General features: G+C 24.8%; 2 protein-coding genes across 5 annotated transcripts in view; one reads left to right on the plus strand and one right to left on the minus strand.

Moving 5' to 3' along the window:
* Positions 1-22,466, plus strand: part of LOC117170698 (ryanodine receptor) — a 99,379-nt gene that overhangs the window by 5,472 nt on the left and 71,441 nt on the right. For all 4 annotated transcript variants that reach the window (XM_033357679.1, XM_033357678.1, XM_033357677.1 and 1 more), the window contains exon 2: positions 9,140-9,576. In XM_033357679.1, coding sequence (XP_033213570.1) covers positions 9,523-9,576 — 54 coding nt within the window. In that variant the 5' untranslated portion in view covers positions 9,140-9,522. The remainder of the gene's footprint in view (positions 1-9,139; positions 9,577-22,466) is intronic.
* On the minus strand, positions 16,635-21,937 carry LOC117170700 (high mobility group protein B3-like). The gene is made up of 3 exons (XM_033357680.1): positions 21,610-21,937; positions 20,949-21,386; positions 16,635-17,087 (listed from the first exon to the last, which is right to left on the minus strand). The coding sequence occupies exons 1-2, from the start codon at positions 21,648-21,650 to the stop codon at positions 21,002-21,004; spliced, it is 426 nt and encodes a 141-aa protein (XP_033213571.1). The 5' UTR covers positions 21,651-21,937; the 3' UTR covers positions 16,635-17,087; positions 20,949-21,001.

Genomic DNA, 22,466 nt, shown 5'->3' on the forward strand with positions numbered 1-22,466 from the left:
AGAAATTTAATGTTCTTTGTAGAAAATTTATCTTTTCGTTGAAAACTTGAACTACTTGTACTTTATTAAAAAATCGTTATTTTTCGGTAAAACTGATTTATTTTATCTTAAAATTTGACTATTCCATTTTTTATTAAAAATTTTTTCCTTATGAGTTGAAAATTAAACTATTTTTAGAAATTTTTTTGTTTGTTTGTTCAGAAATAATAGTTGAAAACCCAACTACTTGATTTAAATTTGAACTGTTTTTTAAAAACTTCTCTGCTTGGTTGCAAATTTATCATTTAAGTTAAAAAAATATTTTCCGGCCAAAAGTTCCACTGTTTTTTAAAAAAAATTGATCTTTTTGTCTTGAAAATACAAAGAAATTTCAAATTCAAATATTCAAAATATTCACAATTAAAATATTGTTTTAAAAATTAGCTTTCTTGTTGAAAATTCATACTTTTGGCAGAAGATTCAACTCCTTTCTTAAAAACTAATTATTTTTCGTGTAAACTTAAATATTTGCTACGAAATTCGGTTTTTTTTTAAATCATATTTTCGGGTTGAAAATTCTACTATTTTGTAGATACTCCATCTTTTTGGTCTCAAAATTCAACAATTTTGTTCTTAATTCGTCTTATTTTTCGTAAAACATTTTTTTTTAATTCATCTTTTTTGTTGAAAATAAATCTATTTGATTAAAATTGATATCTTTCGGTTGAAAATTCTACTACTTTGTTAAAAGTTGAACTATTTTGCCGAAAATTCATTATGCAAGCATTTCTTTGGTTAAGAATTAAATTTTTTGGTTAAAATTTATTTTTTTGTTGGTAGAGTTTTTTTTATGTTCAAAGACTATTTCATTTTTGGTTAAAAATACATCCTTTTTAAGTTGAAGAACCGCATAATTTGTAAAAAATGCATGCTTTTGGTTTTTAATTTATATTCGGGTTAAAAAAACACATTTTTTTTGTTAAAAATTTATCTTTCTGGTAGAAAATTCAGTTGTTTCGTAAAAAATTCGTCATTCTTGGTTAAGTTGAGCTTTTTTTAAAGAAATTATTGGGACCCAACTTCTTAATTTGGTTTTATTAATGGTTTATTTATCAACAAAGTTAACATTGAAAAATTCTTTTCAATAAAAACTCGTTAATTTGGTCATATTAAAAAAACAAATAAATTTCAAATTTTATAACATTTTGAAAATTATTTGAAAAGAATGTCTTCACTAATATTACAATTTTTTTTAGATAAATATTAGTAGTTGCAAAAAATGGGATTTTATATAATTTTATTATGTCAAGTTAGTTGTTAAATATGTAGTTAATATTAGAAAAAAATGTATGTCGGATTAAAAACATTTTTCTCAAATTGAATTAGCCTTTATTTTACAAAAAAGTGCCTAAATCGGATCAAATTTATAAGTTCTAAACTAATTTGTCGAGAAAATCTTATTTTGCCTTTACCTTAGACGTTACGTAAGAATTGACTCAAATTGTTAACGAAACTGTTTCAAATAGAATAGATTTTACTGTTAAGGTTCGTTGGAAATTGAATTCATTTTAAATATGGGTCTCATGATATTTATACGGTAAAGTTAATAGGGCAAATAATAATTTTTCTAGGCAAATGTTTCTAATTTTAAAGTAGAATAACGGAACAAGAAACTTTTAATAATATCCACGCATATTTTATTTACACTTTTATCATAAAAAAATTAATTTTATGAAATATGAAAAAGAAAATGTTCTGAATAGAAAATGAATTTTAATTTGTCAACAATACTTTGCATGAATCGCTTTAATCGATGCGAAAATCACATCGTGTTCTGATGAAGCAAAAGAATAAAATAAAAAATAAAAGAAGTATCAGTGTGTCCATTTTAGCGATTTAATTTAATTCCTTTCAATCCGATAGATAGATTTAATCTAAAATTGAACATTGTAACGGTTTCATTGTACAGAAACTACTAAAAACACTCATGAAACATAAAATCGTGTCCAGAATTCAAACGAAAGAATGGTATGCATTGAAAAAGCTTAAACTTTTTACAACTCTCCCAAGTGCTTACTAAAATCAATCAAACTTTTTACGATTCCATGAAATTGGATTATTCACTTAGGGGTTTTTTATGAACTACCAAAAGTAACGTAGCTCAATTTCTTTTTTAAATAGGAGAGATCACGAAACTAGGGAAACCAATTCTTTGAAATAAAATTATTTAAAGTACCATATTGAACACAATTTAAAAAACTTTTAATTTTATCTAGGATAATTTGTCAAAAAAGACTTTTTTCATGTCCCGGCAAAAAAAAATTGTCTCCGAAATTCTGCTATCATTTCCCGGAACACCTGAAAAAGAACATATTTTTCTTAATTTACTCCAAAATTACGAGACATATCAAAAAAATGTTTTAATGATTTGTTGATATATTTTTTTAATGTGGGGGAATTTTTTTGTATTTTTATAGCTAGGGTACCTCATGAAAATTAAAAATCACTATTTTTCACGTTTAAACTATCTAATTGGGTAGTTTTTGTTTTTTATCCAAATTTTCAGAAATATTAAAAAAAAATTAAATCCAATTTTTTTCAATCTTTGGTCACAATTTTTGCAAAAAACAGAATAATTTTTATAACCATATGCAAATAAATACAATAAATTGCAACAGAAATGACAAAAAAATAAAGCTTTTGTTCAATATTTATTTATGTACCGTTTTTGCACCGAAAATATGTTTTTTTTCTTCGAACCAGGATCGCAGATATTGACATCAAATAATTTATGTAAAATTGGAGAAAGTTGAATTTAACTTAAAGCTCTGAAACGTAAGCTTTTTTTAATTTTTGTGTGATTATAAAATTTAAAAAATGTTTAACCATGGGTCGAGAAAGATCAACGTTTTGGAAACAATAATTGGAAAATCTAGTATACTTTCTTCTGAAATATTGAAACTACAATAATATACTACAATACATAAAAAATACAAAAATGATTTTCGTTTCTTGCATTTTTTATTACAAAATCAAACACGACACAAGTAAGGTTTTTCAAGTACCGAAATTTTTTTCAAATTTTTTTGATTCTTTAACAGAACTAATAATTTTGAAGTGCATTAAGAAAAACATTTTTTCTCTGTTTTTCCTAGCAATTGTTACTAAATTTCTCAGATAGTTTTATTTATTCGATACGAAATTTTACGCAGTTGATTTATATGTAAAAAGAAAATTAATAAAACCCAAACGTTTTTCATTTTATGAAATATGCACTTTCCGCAACGCCTTAGCATGAGGGTAATTTAAGTATAGTGGATTTTGTTCTGCATCACAAGATTGGGAAACGTAGCATATGTTTAAAAATACATTTTTGAAAAATTTCATTTGTGAAATGAGATTTTAAAAATTTTATAATATAAATTATAAATTATTTTCTAAATTATAAATGAAATATAAATTGTCATGAAGGCTAAAGCTTTTTAACTTAAAAGAAATTCTAACGTTGATTAAAACCGATATTTTTAAGAACTTTAATAAAGAAAATACGCTTTCTTGGCGAAGTAAAATCTTTCTAGAATATAAGTAGCCAAGTAGAACATTTAATCTTTTACTGGAAAATTCTACCTTCGTTCTGAAAAAAAAATCTTGAAAATAAATTTTTCGGAGGTTTTACAAACAATCTATTTCTCAAATTATATCTTATTTTTTGGCATTAAAAAATAAATTTCAGTTGTAGATAAAGAAAATTCGTTTCTTGGATTGAAAATAATTTTTTTTATGAAAATAAATTTTCTTATCAAAAAATGTAACAAGTTCGATTTTCTAGGAAATCATAATCACTTTATATTTACGTTTATACGTTTTGTCCAAAAACATTTTTAATATTTTAAAAACACACGATATTAACCAAACAAATTTTGTTGGTAATTTTTTTTCAAATTAAATTCCATTTGAAAATTTTAATTTAAACAACAATTTTACCAAATCATTCTAAAACCCTAAGCTAGACCCTTCTGCTTGATTGGAAATGAAATTGTTCATCTGTATTTTACGATACATCCTAATTTTTATAAACTTTTTATTAACCTTAAATTATATCACATATTTTAAAATTTCTGAGAACATGCAATTTAATTTGTGTCTACGAGCTTCATGCTTGATTGTCCATCTATTAATTTATCTTTTCTCTATCTACGAGTAATTGAAACGGAAAGTTCGAAAACCAGAACGTGTAGCAGGAGAAATATTAGATGAAGCTTTATTATTTTCCAGCAAAAAGGAAACAATATTGACGGGAAAAAATCAAATGATGTTGATAGCTAACAGGAAATCGATGAAGATTACAAAATAAATTGCTTTTGTACAGATTAAATACTTTTTTATATGAAAGATAAAATGATTAATTGAAATAGAAATAATAAATGATATAAATAATAAACTCTTAGAACCAATGAAAAATCCGTAAAAAAGACGATTTCCGGCACTGTAAAATTCCTGAATAATAAAATTTTCCAACAGTTTGTAAAATGACGGTATTTGGAAAATTGCCGAATAATAAAATTCTTAATAGTTTTTAATATCATCGAATTTGAAAATTCTAAAACAAGAACATTTCTGACAGAAAATACCCAAATTATAAAATTGTAAAAATTTAAAATTTTAATTGCATTGATTTAATTAATTTTGTAAATAAAAAATTGTAATTGTTTAAATCCGGGAATGTTCTGTTGGGATGTTTAATAATTTTGAAATTTTCTGCCGACACTGTACAATTCCTGAATAATAAAATTCCCCACAGCTTAAAATATTACCAAATTTAATAATTCCTGGGTTATAAAATTCCCCCCAAAAAATTTACGAATTATAAAATACCTGAACTGGAAAGTTCCAGAATTATTGAACTCCCGAATTGAAACACTTAAAAAATATGTTTATTATTATTTATTAATTGAAAATCTAAAAATTAAAGATTAAAAAATGTATCATCAAATCAAATTTGATTATTGCATCTTCAATAAATGAATGATATTGCTTAATAAACAATTTTTTTAATTGTTTAAGTTTGGGAATTTTATAATTTGGCAATATTCGGTCGGAAATTTTTAAATCTGGTAATATTATAAACCGTTGGGAATTTTATTATTCGGGAATCTTCCCACTGGGTAATATTATAAACTGTTCAGGATTTTATTGTTTAGGAATTTTTCGATTCGGGAATTTTATTATTCAAAAATTTCATAATTAGGCATTTTTAATATTCGCAAATTTTATTATTCGGCTATTTCTTTTTTAAGCAAATTTTATTTTTGGGGAATTTTTTAATTCTAGAATTTTATTTTGCTGGTTTTTTTAGTAGTCCCAATTCCATTATTCGGGAATTCTCAAATGTGTTAATATTATAAAACTATCCGAAATTTTAATATTCGCGAATTTTATTTTTCGGGATTTATTAGTAGTCCACATTTTATTATTCTGGAATTTTATTTTTTGGTGTTTTTCAATCGCCCAATTTCTTAATTCAGGAATTTTTAAATTCAATAATATTGTAAACGTTCGGGAATTTTATCATTTGGGAATGTTCAAATTAGTTAATATTATAAACTGTTCTGGAACTTTATTATTCAGAAATTTTCTGATTAGGGAATTTTCAATTCAGCAATATTATAATTTCTCCGGGAATTTTATTATTCGTGAATTAATCGATTATGAAATTTTATTATTCAGAAATTTTATAATGCTGGAAATTTACAGTTTCACTAATTTTGTTTTTCCGGATTTTTTTGTTGACTTAATTTTATTATACTGGAATTCTCAAGCTCTGTAATATTATAAGCTGTCGGAAATGCTATTACTTGGGAATTTTCAAATTCAGTAATATTATAAATTGTCTGAAAATTTCCAATTATGTAATATTATAAACTGTCCAGGAATTTAATTTTTTGGCAATTTTCTTATTCGGGAATTTTATTTTTCAGGAAATTTCCTATTCGGGAGTTTTATTACTCGGGAACTTTATAGTTAGGGAATTTTATTATTCTGGAATTTTCCAATTCGGGTATTTTATTATTAGGAAATTTTCCAATTACGTACTTTTACAGTGCCTGAAGTTTTATTTTGCAGAATTTTTCAGTCGTACCAAATCTATCTGGAACTGAATCTAATTTTTTAGAATTTTTCGTAGTAAATAATTAAAATGGAATTAGATTTAGGCCTTCTGACTTACACTTTAGGAGAAAAAATACTTCAATCAATTTAATGGGCCTGCCAAAAACATTTTTAAGTGGATTTTATAAATAGAGTATTGAGTAGGATATTGAAAAGGGTAGCACAAAAGACCTGAATGAAAGAGGGTACTTGTTGATACAATGAAATTAATTGAGGCAAACGGAACTGAAATTGGGGGTAAATCGTTGTAAATAAGAATGGGTTGAAATAAATGAACTGAAACGTAAACAATTTCAAAATGGTGTCAACATAAACCATATATTAATAAAAGATTTTGATAATATTAAATATAGACTTCTATTATTATCATTATTATTATAATTTCATTATTATGATTATTATTATTATTATTTTTATTATAAAATCTTATACTGAATCGTTCTGAAATTTGATTTAAAACAACAAATTGCAATAAAAAAATTGTTTCTGATTCTCTTTGGGTTTCTTTAAAAAAATACGATTTTTTTTTAAAGTTGCTGAAAGTGGGTATAAAGTAATTAACATTCCGTGCAAAAACAAAACGTTGAAAAAAAAGTTATTACAAAAAAAACTTTTTTAATATTTTCGTGTTGATTGTCTAAATTTACGAAAATAATCAAAAAATTTTATTCACTAACTGTTTTTGCTCCATTTTCGGCCACGAGGAAATCACAATCACTTTTAATCAATTTTATAAATTTTTCACATGAATTATTTTTATTTTCTGTCATAAACAATAAAAAAAATAATTTTATTTATTTAATTATTTTAAATGAAATTTCAGAACAAAACAATCTAAGATTAATATTTCTTAAATCATATTAATTATGCTTATTCTAAAATTTTATTTGAAAGAACAAATTTTAATAACAAGATTTTTTTTTGGTTTATTTTTGTATTTGTTCGAGAAAATACAAATGCAGTGTAAATGATTTATAAAAGTGAGTATAAAGCGATTAAAATTATGTAAAAATCCCAAAACGTTGAAAATTAGTTATTAACAAAAAATCTTGAATATTTTCGTGTTTTTGGTAAAAAATTACTTAAATAATCCACCATTTTTTTAATAACTTTTTGTTGTTGAATTTTTGGTTTTCCAGGAAACCATAATTACTTTAAACACACTTATTAAATGTTTCCAAAAACATTTTCAAAACAAAAAAAATAAGCAAAACCATTTTTGTATTAAAATGTATTTTTTAATCAAATTTAGAACAAAAGACTCTAGAATAAATGTAATAAAATGAGAGAAATACAAATTAATAAAAGATTTTATTAATAATAAATATTAAAGCATTTCTATTAGAAATATTTTTTTCCATAATGTTAAATGGTCAATTATTTATATTGGATAAATTTACATTTTCTGCCAAATAATACATTTATATTTATACTGTTTTATTTATAAATTTGATTTTTGCAATGAAAAAGACGTTTTTTTATTATTTCTATATTTTCTAAAAAAAATACATATTTTGTTGTAAAATATTGATGAAAGTGATTATAAAGAGATCTAAATTCCTTAAAAAGGACTAAAAGAAAAAAAAATCAGTTAATTAACCTAAAAATTAAAAAATTAGTGTTTTTTGTGAAAAATTACACAAATAATCCTACAAGTATTTTCAATAACTGTTTGTTATTAAATTTTCGGTTTTCCAGGAAATCATAATTACTTTATAGTCACTTTAATACATTAAAAAAACATGTTTAATTTTCTAAAACACACGAAAATAACCAAACAATTTTTGTACTAAAATTCATTTATTTAATTAAAAAAATAATTTTCTGTAAAAGATTTATAAAAATGAGTATTAATACTTTTATAATATATTAATATTATAATACTTTTGGTTTTAGTCAAAATTAACAAAAATAATCAAAAAATTGTAAAAAAAAACATTTTTAATTTTCTTAAAAACACCAGAGTAACACATCAAAACGTTTGCATTAATTTTTTTCCGAATCACGTTTCAGAACGAAACAATATCAGAATAAATGTAATAAATTTAAAGAAAGGCGAATCAAATAAAGATTTTATTGATAGTAGATATTAACAGATTTCTATTACTATTATTATTTCTTGTATTATAATATTTATTAAATTATTATTCTGGGATAAATTAACATTTTCTTTCATATCATACATTTATTCTCATACAATCTCATTCTCGAATAAAGGATTGATAAAAGTGAGTATAAAGGTATGAAAATTCCGTACAAAAATCGAAACATTAAAAAAAATTAGCTATATAAAAAATTTAGAATATTTTTGCGTTTTTTTGTCGAAAAGGTTAACAACCTTTTGGTTTCCTAGGAAAGCATACTCACTTTTACAAATTTTGTTGAAAACGGCTTTTTATTTTTCTGGAAAATACAAATATAAAGAAAAAAATTTTCTATCGAAATTAGTTATTTTATTTTTAAAAATAAAAAATTAATCTCAGGTCCCTTGATATTTCTTTTTTAATATAATATCTTTATTCGCACACTGTCTCATTTTGAAATTAGATTTGAGAAAGAAATCATTATAGAAAAGAATATTTTTTTGATTATTTATGTGTTTGAAAAAAAGGGTTTTGTGAAAGATTTCATCCCTGATTGGCATTTTACATTTGGACTAGAAGGAATGTTTTGAAAAAGGTTTGAAACCATTCCCTACGAATTTAAAAAAAGTTATTTGATTAAACAATAACCAAATATTATTCAAAAGCAACCAGTACAAAATAACAAATCCACATATTAATCCGCACCTAAAAGAATATTAAAAATCCTGAACCACCCTCAAGTCAAGTGATCGATATAATTTTGCTGAACCCACCTATCGCAGAGCCAAAGTACTACCTAAATTATAAAAATCAATTCTTTCCTTTCTGATACAACAAATGATCTATCCGCTGAAATTGTCTTCCGCTGATAATAAAATAGAGTCTGAAAATCGCTTTACCTTCTGCAGATATAAGGGAGGTTTGAACCAGTTTTCACATCCGGTGGATGATACGAAGAACAGAAACAGTGGGATTTGTGGGTGTGCGAAGTTTCGCTCTGGGGGTGGTGCATGCGCTCTTCCCTTCTGTCTACGAACCCCTGCAAGAAATTGGATCCAAGGGAATTTGAGAAATTTCAGTCAGTCGGTGATCAACAGTTCAAGACTGATTAAAAAGCCCGACCGGAAAGGCAAGCTTGGTTCCTCACACAGAGCGGAAACCGGCGCCCGGCGACGAAACATGCGGAAAAGATATGCTAAGTGCTATAAAACGTGATCAGTAATAGCAGTTGCAGTTTTGAGTCTTATGAGTCAAGGACAGAGTGCCTGAGCCAAAAGAACGCTAAAGGAGGATGGCGGACAGCGAGGGAGGATCCGAGCAGGATGACGTATCTTTCCTCCGTACGGTAAGTTTCATTCTCACATAGATTCACTATAACTGTATTTGATCTGGTGGGGAGGGGGGGTAATCATCATGGTGCTACCGATTCTAAGGTCGCGTCGGATAGACCTATGTTCAGCAATGCCTTTATACATTATGCGGAAGACACAGGTGACATTTTTTTACAAAAAAGTATGAAGAACAGGATAAAGATTTTTTCCCCTATTTCCCCTTTTGAATTTTCCCCTTTGTTTTTTAAATATTTGATATTTAAAAATACTATTCACAACTAGAATATGCCACCACGAATCAAGGGCGGTTCTAGAAAATTGTATAAATTTGAAAGGGATTGGGGGGGGGGCTCCTCAATGATTCAGAAGAACTTTTAAAATCCAAGATAATAATGCGGTAAATTCCATTTGATTGATATGTTTAAATCTTGAGTTCACATTCATCAAAATAACTGAAAGCACGTGTCTTTTTGGGGCTATTCATAAATCGTATGGTATTTTGGTCGGAACGGTGGCGGGGCAACATTTTTTCTGTGCTTTCTTACATATTACTTTTAAAAAAATTAATTTTTCTTTTCTTTTACATTCTTGTTTTTAGTTTTGAAATTGAACTTCGTGGTTCAAAGTTGAACTACTTTATTACAAATTCATTTTTTCGGTAGAAGATTCATCATTTCAGTTCAAACTTCAACAATTTGATTGAAAAGGAACTTTTATTTTAAAAATATATTTTTTCCTGTTGAAAATTCCATTGTTGTTGTGAAGGTGGTAGAAAATTCAACTGTTTTATAAAATAATATTTTCTAAAGTGGTTAAAAATTCTTGCAGTTTATTAAAAATTCAGTTTTTTGTGAAAATTAAATTTTGTTGTCAAAAATGTAACTATTTGGATAAAAATTAATTGGTTTTGGTTGGGGATTCAACTATTTTTCTTAAAATGTATCTTTTTTGTTGAATTAGATTGTATTTCATTTCAAATGAAAATCTTTTTTGATTGTAATATCAACTATTATATTTTTTATTAAAAATTCATATTTTTAAGTTTACAATGCAACTTAATTGTGGAAAGTTGAACTATTTTTAAAAATTCATCATTTCAGTAGAAAATTCATCTTTTTGGTTGAATATTGAAATTCATCTATTTGGTTCCAAATTTCTGTTGTTTTTTGAAAATTCGTCTTTTTCAGTAGAATTATAAGCTTGGTTGAGAATTCCTCGTTTTAGTTAAAAATTTCTTTTTTATTTTAAAACTAATTTTTCAACTAAAAATGTTAATATTTAATTGAAAGTGAGTCTTTTTGTTGAGACTTCATATCTTTAGGTTGAAAATTCAACGGTTTTCTATAGAAACTTTGTGTTTTCTCTTAAAAATTCAATAGTTTGGTAAAAATTCAACTATTTTGTGGATGAGTCGTCTTTTTATACATTACAATTTTTTAATTTGCATCAAAGAATGTATTAGATTTGCATTAGATTTGTATGAGATTTGCCCCCCCCCCCCGTTTTTGTTTAAAGTTCACGTTTTGAGACCCTCTGAATCCGAAAAACAGATTTTTATAAATTTATCTGTCTATATGTCTGTCTGGATGTATGACTGTAGGTATGTATGTTTGTCTGTCTGTAAGCAGGATGACTTTTTATAAAGTTAATCTATTAAATTGTTCTTTGGTAGACTCTTTTAGTCTCGAAAACTGAAGGTCAAGTTCGTTAGCCAGCCATTTTGGAGAAAAATTCGAAAAGTGAAAGCATTTTAAAAATTGTTGAGACCACTTTTGTCATAATTTTAAAAATCTCTATTATAGCATAGAGTTATAGCACTTTAAAATATTCAGAAAACAAACGAAAATTTAAAGTTAAATAAAGCACTCTATGAAAAAAATCAAGAAAAGTAAAACGTTACTTTTTGAACGCCCTACAAAATTATCAGAAAAACTCTTTGAATTTTTTAGAAAAATTTAAAATTTAAATTTTGACAGCCCAAAAAATCATGAAAAATAAAACATTCCATTTTTCGGTCAAACTTTGCAAGATACGACAAAAACAGAATAGATAAAGAATGTGAATCCAAAAAGCATTCACGTTATTATACACTTATTCAGAAGAAGAATGATGCCTACAAAAACACATAAATAAAAAAGATTGTGAATCAAAAAAAGAATAAAAAAATTGTAATAAACTTTTTTTATAAGAATACATTCTAAATGAAAAAATATTTAACTTTTTGGAAAAAGAACACAAGGTACATTAACATTTTAAATAAAAAATTTTTTCGCCCAAATTATATGTACAAATTTTCTTCGAGTCACTTTACGCTAGGATGCGTAGCTTCGGTTGAAACCATAAAAATATAATTTAAAATAAACGAATTAAATTTATGCACAAACGACACAATTTAAATGAAAAAGTTTAACAATAAAATTGTGGTTTTTTTAATGACATGAACTTTTTTTAATTTAAAAAAAAAGATAATAAAAATACGTATGTTTCAATACCAATATACATTATGAAATGTAGTGATATAAATTTATTAATACCATACATTTTTATAGTAGCTGAGAATTAAAATTAGTGCAAAATAAGGAGCAAAGATTAAAGAAATCATGAAATTTTTTTTTGATTTAAAAATGGTTCAGCTCGCGTAAAACTTTTCAAAATTCAATAAAAAAATATTTTCTGGAAAGTCCCAGCTTTTGGATTTTATCGCATATTCATTTTACAATTTTTTCTTGTATAAGGAAAGCATCCTATGAGTTTTATTTTTTTCAAATATGACTTAAAATATTATTCTAATACATATTACCATCTATTTCTAAAAAAGAATTTCCAAGTTAAGAAAAAACCCCGAATGTCGTTTCAAAAATACTAAATTTTTAAAATATTTCTTTAAATTTGTGAGAATTCGCAGGTAATTTTTAAACGATCCAAAAAAAGCATAACAATTTTAGCTTCTTTTTTGGAAAAAATTCACATTTACAAAAATATTAAAAAAGTAAGCTTAGATTTTTCCGTTCTAGAACTTAGAGTGTAAAAAGTGAGGTCTTTATAGATTATTTAGAAAATTAGGCGATGAATGGTTTTTCAAAGTATGCCATCTACGTTGGCACCTTATAACTCTTAATAGTAATTTTTTGCAGCCTAATTTTCTAGCAAATTTTTGAATTTTCAGTTTGTATGTAACAACTTAATTTTTATCAAAGAATTTAAATCACTACCAAATAGTTCATTTTTGTCACCAAAAAAATTAAGTAGCAACAAGACATGAATTACTTTATATTTCAACTAAGAAGATTCTAATTTTAAATAAAATTTTTTTAATTCAATAAAAAAAAGGAATTTTAGAAAAATGCATGATTTATTTAACATAAATGATCAATTTTCATCTATAAATGGAATAGTTACATTCTCAGTTAAGAAAATTAACTTTTAATTGAAGAGCCCAAATTTTTGGCAACTTAGTTAAATTTTCAATCAAAGAGAAGAATTTTTTACTAAAATTGTGAATCATAAAAAACTAATTTTGATTAAATGATTTGGAGATTCAGCCAAGGAGTAGAATTTTCAACCAAAAAGTTGATCCTTTAAACAAGAAGAATAATTTTCTGCAAAAAAATATGAACAATAAAAAATGACATCAATCTCCAATTAAGTTCTAGAATTTTAAACGAAAAAATCCCAATAATTACAAAATAAATTTAAATATATAAATTTTCAAACAAAAGTCTTCCAAGGCGTGTAGATTTAGATGCAAATATTAAAAAAATTATCTTAAGAAAATTATTACGGTTTCCGAATAACTTGAAGATATTAAGCAGACTTTCACGCAGTGAGTGCGTATTGCAGGCTTTCCTCATTTTTCTAAGAAATTCTAAATTTAGTTAACCTTTGCGTCATGTCCGTTACTATTTTCTGCAGTCAATTATGCCACTTCACACCTGATCTGTTTCGATTTTTTTTTTGTAATTCAAACTAGTAATTTAATCTTTAAAAATCGAAAAAATTCTCATAATTGATTATTATAAGTTATTATTCCTTTATAAATTTATAAATAATACTAAATAGTATTGTGAATACAAAAAAAATATTTTTCTAGTTGGTTACCGTAAACAAGTTTTATATCTATTGAAGCACGTGAAAAATTTTAATCTAATTTTTTTATGTTGAGCATTAAAATTAGAGTATTTAATATAATAAACTAAAAATACGAAAAGTATATTTTTCTCAAATAAAGTTTCATTCATTTACTTAATGAAACATCTGAGCGTCCCTGTTTTATCCCGCTTCAAGTTTACTTACTTATATAAATTACAATTTTCTCCTCTATGAGGAACACCAAGAGTTTAATCAGTAACTGCTCTTTTGCATCCCGCATCTCTGAACTGAATTTTTTTGTTTTTATACTCCCAGACTTTAACAAACGTTTCGCTTTTTTTATACACAAGAGTTTTTACTCTCTTTAGTGAAATATTTTTATTCGGATATAATTATAAAATTTCTAGAACAATTAAATATACTTTTGTGTAAAAACAGTTTAAAATAATTTATACATTAACTAAAACTTTTTTATTTTAGTAATTTTACTATAGTGTAAATTTTAACTTGGATATTTTTCCAACATAAATACTGATTTTTTTATCAAATTATGTCAAAATACAATGTTTAAAGAATACTTGAAGTTTAGAGAAAAATTGAAAATTATTGGGAACTACAATGTTTTTGATCATTTATAATGCAGTTTGATTTAAAACAACAAGTTATACTTTCTGAGATATAAATTCTAAGGATAAAAAAAATTCAATATATTTTAATTAAAAAGTTAAAGACGTAGAAACAAACAATTTTACGACATTGTGAATGTATGTATTCTTCCAATTTTCTTCAGTGGGAAAACTTTTTTTTATAGAATATCAAAATAGTTATTCAACTAAAAAATTAATTTTATAATCTCGTACTTTTAAAGCAATTTTATTTCAAAAGCCAAACAATTTTTACTTTTAAAGAAATAACTTCCACTAACAGAAAATACATTACATATTTTAATTAATTCTTTAGTTATAGTTTTTAAATTTTGACGCGGAATTAAATAATTATCCAACTAAAATATTATTTTTTGTTGAAAAGTTCTTTTGTTAAAAGTTCTATTATTTTTTGTTGAAAAGTACAGTGCGATTTTGGAAATTATTATAATTTTCAGAGTCAATTTTTAGTGGTATCAGAAAATTTAGTACAATTCAAATTAAAAAATTTAAATTAAAGAAAGTTTTTAAAACCATAATTAAAAAGTTTCTAGAAAAAAAATTTAATAGAAAAATTTGTGTACCAGAAAGCAAGAAATTTGTATTATCAAACAAACAGTTTAAAAATAATATTTGAATAATTATTCAACTAAAAAGTTTTTTTTTTAATTTCGTATTTGTACTATAGAGCAATTTTCAAGTTTCAACATTTCACTTTCAAAGATATAATTCCCCATGAGAACAAAAAAATTCATCACTTAACATTATTTATCTTAAACACAAAAAAACTCTGTTCAAGGGTTTGAATTAAAAAAATTCAATAACGGACACATCGTTAAAAAATACTTTTAAAAGTGTTCTTTGACTGCAGTGTTTTCCAACAACTTTAAACAAAAATTTGCTTATAAATTTCTTAGAGAAATTTTCTATTACACTAGAATTGTTTTTTACATCAATTATACTTTTAAAATATGTTTAAAATTAAAGAGTTTATATATTTTTGTGCATCAACAACTTCTACATAATTTTTTATAATTAAAATATAATTTATTCAAGAGCGGATTGTCACAACAAATTTTATAAAACAACACAACTCATTTATTTCGTCCCTTGGAGACGAAATATGTTTTTTTTTAAAGAAAATTAAGCGATAGGTATTTTTTCATCAATCTAAAAGAACGATTCTTATACCTGAAAAAAATGGAAAAAACATTTCAATTTTTGCACAATAAAGATCAATTTAAAAAAAATGAATTTTCAATCAAACTTTTGGATTTTTGACAAAATAATTAAATTCAGGAAAAAAGGAATTTCAAGAAAGAGGAAATAATGTGCAGACTGTAACTAAAATTTAATACATTTACTTTTCTTAGTTGATATTTTTTTTGTGAAAAAACTGTTCTTCCTGGTAAAATTATATTCCTCGAAATTAAGTATATTCATGAATATCCAATAAATGTAGATTTTTTACAGTATTTTTTTAAAATGCTAAATAATTTAAAAAGAAAGAAGAACAAGAGGATTCCCAAAGTTTATTTCTCTTGGGAAATCGTACTTTACAAGTAAAGAATTCGTCTTAAAATAAAACCATAAAGATATTGCATCCATGCATTATAAGACGATTCTCGAGATAAATTCTCTTTCTATCTTCCTATCTTATTTTAAATTTTGTCATTTATTTCTTTCAATAATTATAAATGTATTTTTTTCTATTTAATTTAACTTAGTCTTCATTGAATAATTTAATTGGATCATATCACAGAATTATAATTAAATTCAGAACAAAATAATTTCACATTTCATGCTGATGACATGTCTTTCTTCTATTAGCAGAAACTTTTCAAACATATTTGGAAGAATAAAAAAGGTGGGGTTTTCCACTAAATATTTTTGATTTTTTCCTTTAAATTTTGAAAACATGGAAACATGATTATCTTTACTTTAAAGAGTCTATTTCCCTATTTTATAAAAAAACTTCGGCTACGAAGTTTGTAGTTAACAACATTTAATTTTATTTGGTATGGCCGAGAAAAATTTAAATTTAAATTAAATTTTTTACTTTTCTTTTTGGAGCCCTCTGACTTTAAATAATTAAGACTAGAAAGACTTTTTCCATAAATTGTTCATTATAAGACGATTGAATTAATCAATTTTTAATCCAAATTTTTATGAGTCTTACTTTTAAAAGCTAAAAATCCAGAAAAGTACCATTTTGTTTGCTTTAATGTACAGTTTAGTTAGATTATTATAAACTAAAAATTCTTCAGCTTGAAGAGTGTAAACCTATTAATTTCAATAACCGGGAACAAATTTTGCAAACTCAATAATAAATTTGTAACTTATGTCGCTTTCACAGTTATTTTATTTGCCACTTTATACAAAGACGTACATATATATTGTATATATACAAGAGATTTTGAAAATTCCATCGTGATCTACTTTTTCAATTTTTACCGAGACAAATTTTTAAAAACGCAAAGCGAAGAAATTTTGAAATTGAATTTAAGATTTTAATTTATCACTCCACCCGATCATTGTATCTCAAAGGTTCGGTTGAGAAATTAATTTCTCTGACCTTCGGAAGGGATGCGTTCTGGATTTTGATTTTCTTTCTTGGCTGACTCAATGTGGCGAGAAAATGCCACCTGATTTGCTTTTGAGTCGATGAAGCGCATCTTATTGATTTTGACTTTGAAGGTAGATTAACCGATGAGCTTCAATGATTCGAACAGTAATCTGCGTGAGGATCTACTATTTTTGTCTTCTCTGATTTTCAAAATTAAATAAGGTCACTGTCAAAATGAGAAAACAGCTTTTAGAACTTAAATTTATCAGAATAAAATTAATATATACATTTATTTAATTATTTTATCACTGACTCTTTAAATCTGAATTAATGACATTTTACTTTCAATAAGTAGAAAAGTATTGATTAAAATAGTGCAAAGGAACCGTTCAAAAGCTGCAAACTACGTCTCGTAATTTTAAAAAAAATTTCCTCCCCTCATTTTTTTCGTCATAAATTATCACACAAAATTTGACCCGAAAAGATGATTTTTCTCCCAGAAATATGATTTTTTAATCAAACAGTTCAATTTCAAACAAAAATATAGACCATCGAGTTAAATTCTTAATTTTAAAAGATGATTTTTTTAACAAATGATCAAATTTTCAAATGAAAAGAATTAACTTCAATCACAAATAGTTGTATTCTTAAGCAAATAGTCGAATTTTCAAGCTAAAAAGACAAATTTTTTAGGAGACGAATTAAAACAAAGCAGTCGAATTTTCGTAGAAAGGAAATGATTTTTACAATGTAGTTAAGTGTTAAAATTCAGACTTTCATATTTTTAAGAAAACAATTAATTTTCCACAAAATAGTTGTATTTTTAAGGCAAACGACAACTCTTTTAGAAGGCATTAAAATTTCCAATCGAGAAGGATTCAATTTTGACCCAAAAGATAATTTTTCAACAACAAAAAAAACTTAAGTTTCCAACTAAATAGTTGAATTTTTAATGTAATCTTTAAAATAGTTGCTTTTTTAAGCAAATAGTTTAATTTTCTAGACAAAACAAAAAAGTTTGTAGGCGACAGTTGAATTTGAAATCGAAAAACATACACTTTTTATCTAAAAGATGAACTTACAACCAAATAGTGCAATCTTCTAGACAAAACGAAAAAATTTTAGGAGACAGTTGAATTTTAAATCGAAAAAGATCAATCTTTCATCCAAAAGTTGAATTTTGAAAAAAACAGTTAAATTTAAAGAAAAATAGTTCCATTTTTAATTAAATAATTTAATTTTCAAGAGGAATTGACAAATTTATTAGAAGAAAGTGGTATTTTCAATCAAGAAGGATACATTTTTAACCCAAAAGATGATAAAAAAAACAGTTAGATTTTTAAAAAAAGTTAAAGTTTTAATAAAATAATCAAATTTTCAACAATATAGTTGGGGCTTTTCACACAATATTTGACACAAACATTTTTTTACGTAAAATGTTTTTTTCTTGTTTAAAACTCAAAAATATTCGACTGCTACGCGATAAGTAAAACACACCCATCCACTTGCAGAATCGGATATTTTTATTTTCTTAACTTAACATATTTAAAATTTATTGCTATTCAAAATTGCATTGATTCAAAAGTATTTAACTACCGACTCCCAAATTTTTACCAGATCAATAAAAACGTTAAGTTTACTCTTTAAAAAAACAGGTCCAAATTGAAAAAACTCTATTTGTTTATAAAAATTTGATTGATATTTTTAAATTAATAATCAAAGTCAATTTTAATATTCTTTTGTTCGAAAGTTGAGGAAAAATCCCACAATTTATCTTCAGTATGAATTTTCATATCTTTGTTTAATATTGCAGTATGAGCAGTTGAAAAAAGGACTTTTTTATGAACATACATTTTTTTCTTAATTTCTCAAAAACTTTGCTTGTCAAATTGAAATAGAAAAAATACATATTGAATATTTTTGAGCGTTAAACAAGAAAAAAACAATTTTACCTGAAAAAAAAATGTTGGTGGCAAATATTGTGTGGAATGCCCCAGTTGCATTTTCAACCAAGTAGTTGAATTTTCATGACAAAAAGCCACATTTTTAGAAAGCAGTTGAATTTTTAATCAAAAAGAATTAATTTTTTGTCGAAAAGATGAATTTTAAACAAAACAGTTAAAATTTTAATAAAATAATTAAATTTGGTACAATACAGTTGCATTTTCTACCAAACAGTGAATTTTTCATGACAAAACGACACATGTTTTAGAAGACAGTTGAATATATAATAAAAAAGAATGGATTTTTAAACTAAAAGACGAGTATTAAAAAATGGTACATTTTATTTTAAAGCATAAACAATCGACTTTAATTAAAAAGATAAATTTTGAAAGAAAAATGTAATATTTGAGAATTTAAGAAAAAAAGATTTTAATTTTAATAAAAAAGATTATTTTAACCAAGAAAGAGGAATTTTAAACTAAATAGCTAAACCATTATTTAAGAAAATTAATTTTTAACAAAGAAAGTCCAAATAATGAATGTTTATGAATGTATTTTTAAATTCAGTTCGTACATTTTTTATAATAAAGTTGGAACTTTTAACCAAAAAGATGAAATTTCAATTTAAAAAAAAATTCATTAAAAAAAACCAATTTTCAACCAAATAGTTGAATTCTCAAGAAAAAAACGATAAATTTTTTACAAGAAAGTTTAATTTTCAATTTAAAAGGATGCATTTTTATCTAAAAAGGATCGCGTTCAACAAAACAGTTAAATTTTCAATAAAATGAATATGTTTTTAACAAAATAGTTACATTTTTATTCAAATAGTTAAATTTTTAAGAAAATAGTAACATTTCAAAAAAACAATTAAATTTTTAAGCCTAAAAGACAAATGTTTTAGAGAGCAGTTGAATTTTCAGTCAAGAACTTTTCAACGAAAAAGTATTTTATTCAAATTAGGAAATAGTGTAATATCACTGAAAAAGGTGGATTCTTAACGAAAAATATAATAGTTAATATTACAAACAAACAAAATTTTTCAGTCTGGAGGAAAAAATTCAACCAAATTGTTCAGAAATTGATTTTCTACTATAAAAGATGAATTTACAACAAAATATAGGTTTTGGTAACCAAATAATTGAATTTTCAATTTTTAAAAATTTGATCCAAAATTAAATGATTAGATTTTCTGATCAAAAAAATTATTTTTAACGAAAAAGAAAACAAATTTGCATTAAAATAGTTAAATTTCCCACAGAAGATATGGTTCTTCAATCATTTAAATGAATTTCCAACAAAGTAGTTCATCTTTTAACTAATAAGCATTCTTTACCAGATTGCTAAATTTTCAAGTAAAAATGATCTTCTGAAACGATAAATGGAGAGTTAATTTTCTAGATTAGAAATTTAATTTTTAACCTACAAAATTAATTTTGAACAAAAAAGTTAAATCTTTAATCCATAAAATCAATTTTTAATAACAAAGTTATTTTAAACTAAAAAGAAAACGAATTTTCAATAAAATAGTTGAATCTTTAAACAACTGGTAGAATTTGAAACTAAAAGAGAATCAGTCTGAACTAAAAATATAGGAGTAGGGGAATCCTGCCTACAGTGGATAATCATTAGATAAAAATACTAATTAAGTAAAATAATAATAAATTTAATGAATTGTTAAGACACTATATGTGTTTACAAACTACAATTGAATTTAATTATTTTTCTTTTAATTAAATGCTTAATTATTCATCATCTACAGTAGTTTGCATTATCGTTAAAAAAGTTGCCCTTCGACTTTTCATCAATAGTAGTTTATCTTTGGTAAGAAATTCTACTAATAATAAATAGTTTTCTGATTTAATTTTTAATAATTAATTTAGGAAGCAAATAGAAATTAATTTACTTAGTAGAAATTAAACTACTACTATCTGAATTAGTGGAACTTAAAAAAAATTGACTATCAGTTATTAAAGAATCAATAATTTATTAATTCTTATGGTTAAGCACTTGATGTGTGGTTGCACTCATTGAATTAATTGCCATTAAATCGGATTTGAAGAGTAGTGCACAAAAATCTTTTAAACTAAATTTTAATTGAATTATGATTTTTTTAAATTTTGTTAGAAGAGCAATTCAATACCAATTTCCCGAGCCACATGAAAAGATAAAAGGACGACCATAGGATATTTGAAACTATAATTTCTTGTCTCTTCTTGCTTTTGCCATTTGGACGTACTTCTCCTTTTCCTTGTCAGATAATTTGGACCATTTTTTTCCTGCTTGTATTGCGACACAAGTTACATGTTTTCCTGAACTTTTTTTATACATTTCCAAATAAAAAAGGATAAAGGCATTAACAGCACGTTTCGATCTTCGGCCTCGACTTGGTGATGACATTTTGGTTGCTTTTTCACTTTTTTCTTTACATCCACAATTTTCTTTCTTTTCCTCCTTCTTTTGCTCTTTGGGCGCACAACCACAGGTTTTTTTATTTTCTTCACTTTTTTTCACGCATCTCGAAAAAAGACCGTCCGTCACTTCCGGTGGATCACGCAACATGTTCTCAATGTCGTCAAAACTAGATTCAAAATCTACAATCAGTAAATCTAAATTTCAAAATAATATTTTTCCCCCAAAAATAATCGACACATATTCGTTATTATTTTTTTTTTTTAATTCAGGAAAAACGTTTTTTGTTTAAAATGAAAAATTACGAGCAAGAGATTGAAATAGTGAGAGTATGGCTATTCAAGGAAACTAGTTAAATCTGCTTTTAGTCAAGATATGGTTGAGAAACTTACAACATATCGTTCGGGCTCTCCTGATTTCTGTAGTATCCCATTTTTTTGCTAAATTTCCAAATTTTTGTAATTTATAATTTCACTTGATAATTTGACGTGTTATCCGAATTAAAAAAATACAAAACATTTGAAAGTCGGTTCATGAAATATTTTGTTCATCAACCCATGAAGTAGGAAAATTGAAAGTATATTTAAATTTATTCTTGCGAAGGGTTTGGATCAGTGTGTAAAGATTTTCTTTTTGATTAATATTTCTTATTTTTCAAAATTAATTGAATTAAAAAACTGATGGAATTTAAAGGCAAGAACTACTAAAGACCAAATCCATTCAAAATGAAAGAGGCAGGGCAACTTCAAGTTACAGAATCATTCGCCTCTCGAATTTTTTGTTTTCCAAAGGAAATAAGACAAGCAGTATTTTGCCATTTTGAGGAAAAAATTTGAAAATTTAGTGAGTATTTAATATTTTAGTGTTGTTCTCCAAAAAATACAAACATTTTTTCACAGTTTCAAAATTAACAAACAAATATTCTAAGTTTTGTGCCAGCAAAACTATCTTTTAAGTCAAGAGATTTTTTTTCAAAAAATTGAATTTTTTCCTTTTACTTATAACCAGCGACAGATTTGGCCAAATTTTATAAAAAGAAGTTGAATTATTTTTAAATTGTTCACACAAAATACTTCTAGCTCTTTTATAATAAAAATAATATATAAAAAAATGTCGTGGACACAAAAATGATCCCCTTTTCCAGCTCCTCTAAATTTTCAGAATAAGACGCAGCATTTGGAACATTGATTTCAAGACAAAATCGATTCAAATAATGTTTTAAATTGTAAAAAAAAAGAATTTAGATCAA

The sequence above is a fragment of the Belonocnema kinseyi genome, chromosome 4 (assembly GCF_010883055.1).
Source record: "Belonocnema kinseyi isolate 2016_QV_RU_SX_M_011 chromosome 4, B_treatae_v1, whole genome shotgun sequence".
Classification (NCBI taxonomy): domain Eukaryota; kingdom Metazoa; phylum Arthropoda; class Insecta; order Hymenoptera; family Cynipidae; genus Belonocnema; species Belonocnema kinseyi.

Bases quoted from the DNA above. Each gene is read 5' to 3' on its own strand.
- LOC117170700 (XM_033357680.1), bottom strand. From the start codon at position 21,650: ATGGGATACTACAGAAATCAGGAGAGCCCGAACGATATGTT. The intron at 21,387-21,609 runs GTAAGTTTCTCA...TTTTGAATCTAG, and splicing joins GAGAGCCCGAACGATATGTT to TTTTGACGACATTGAGAACA.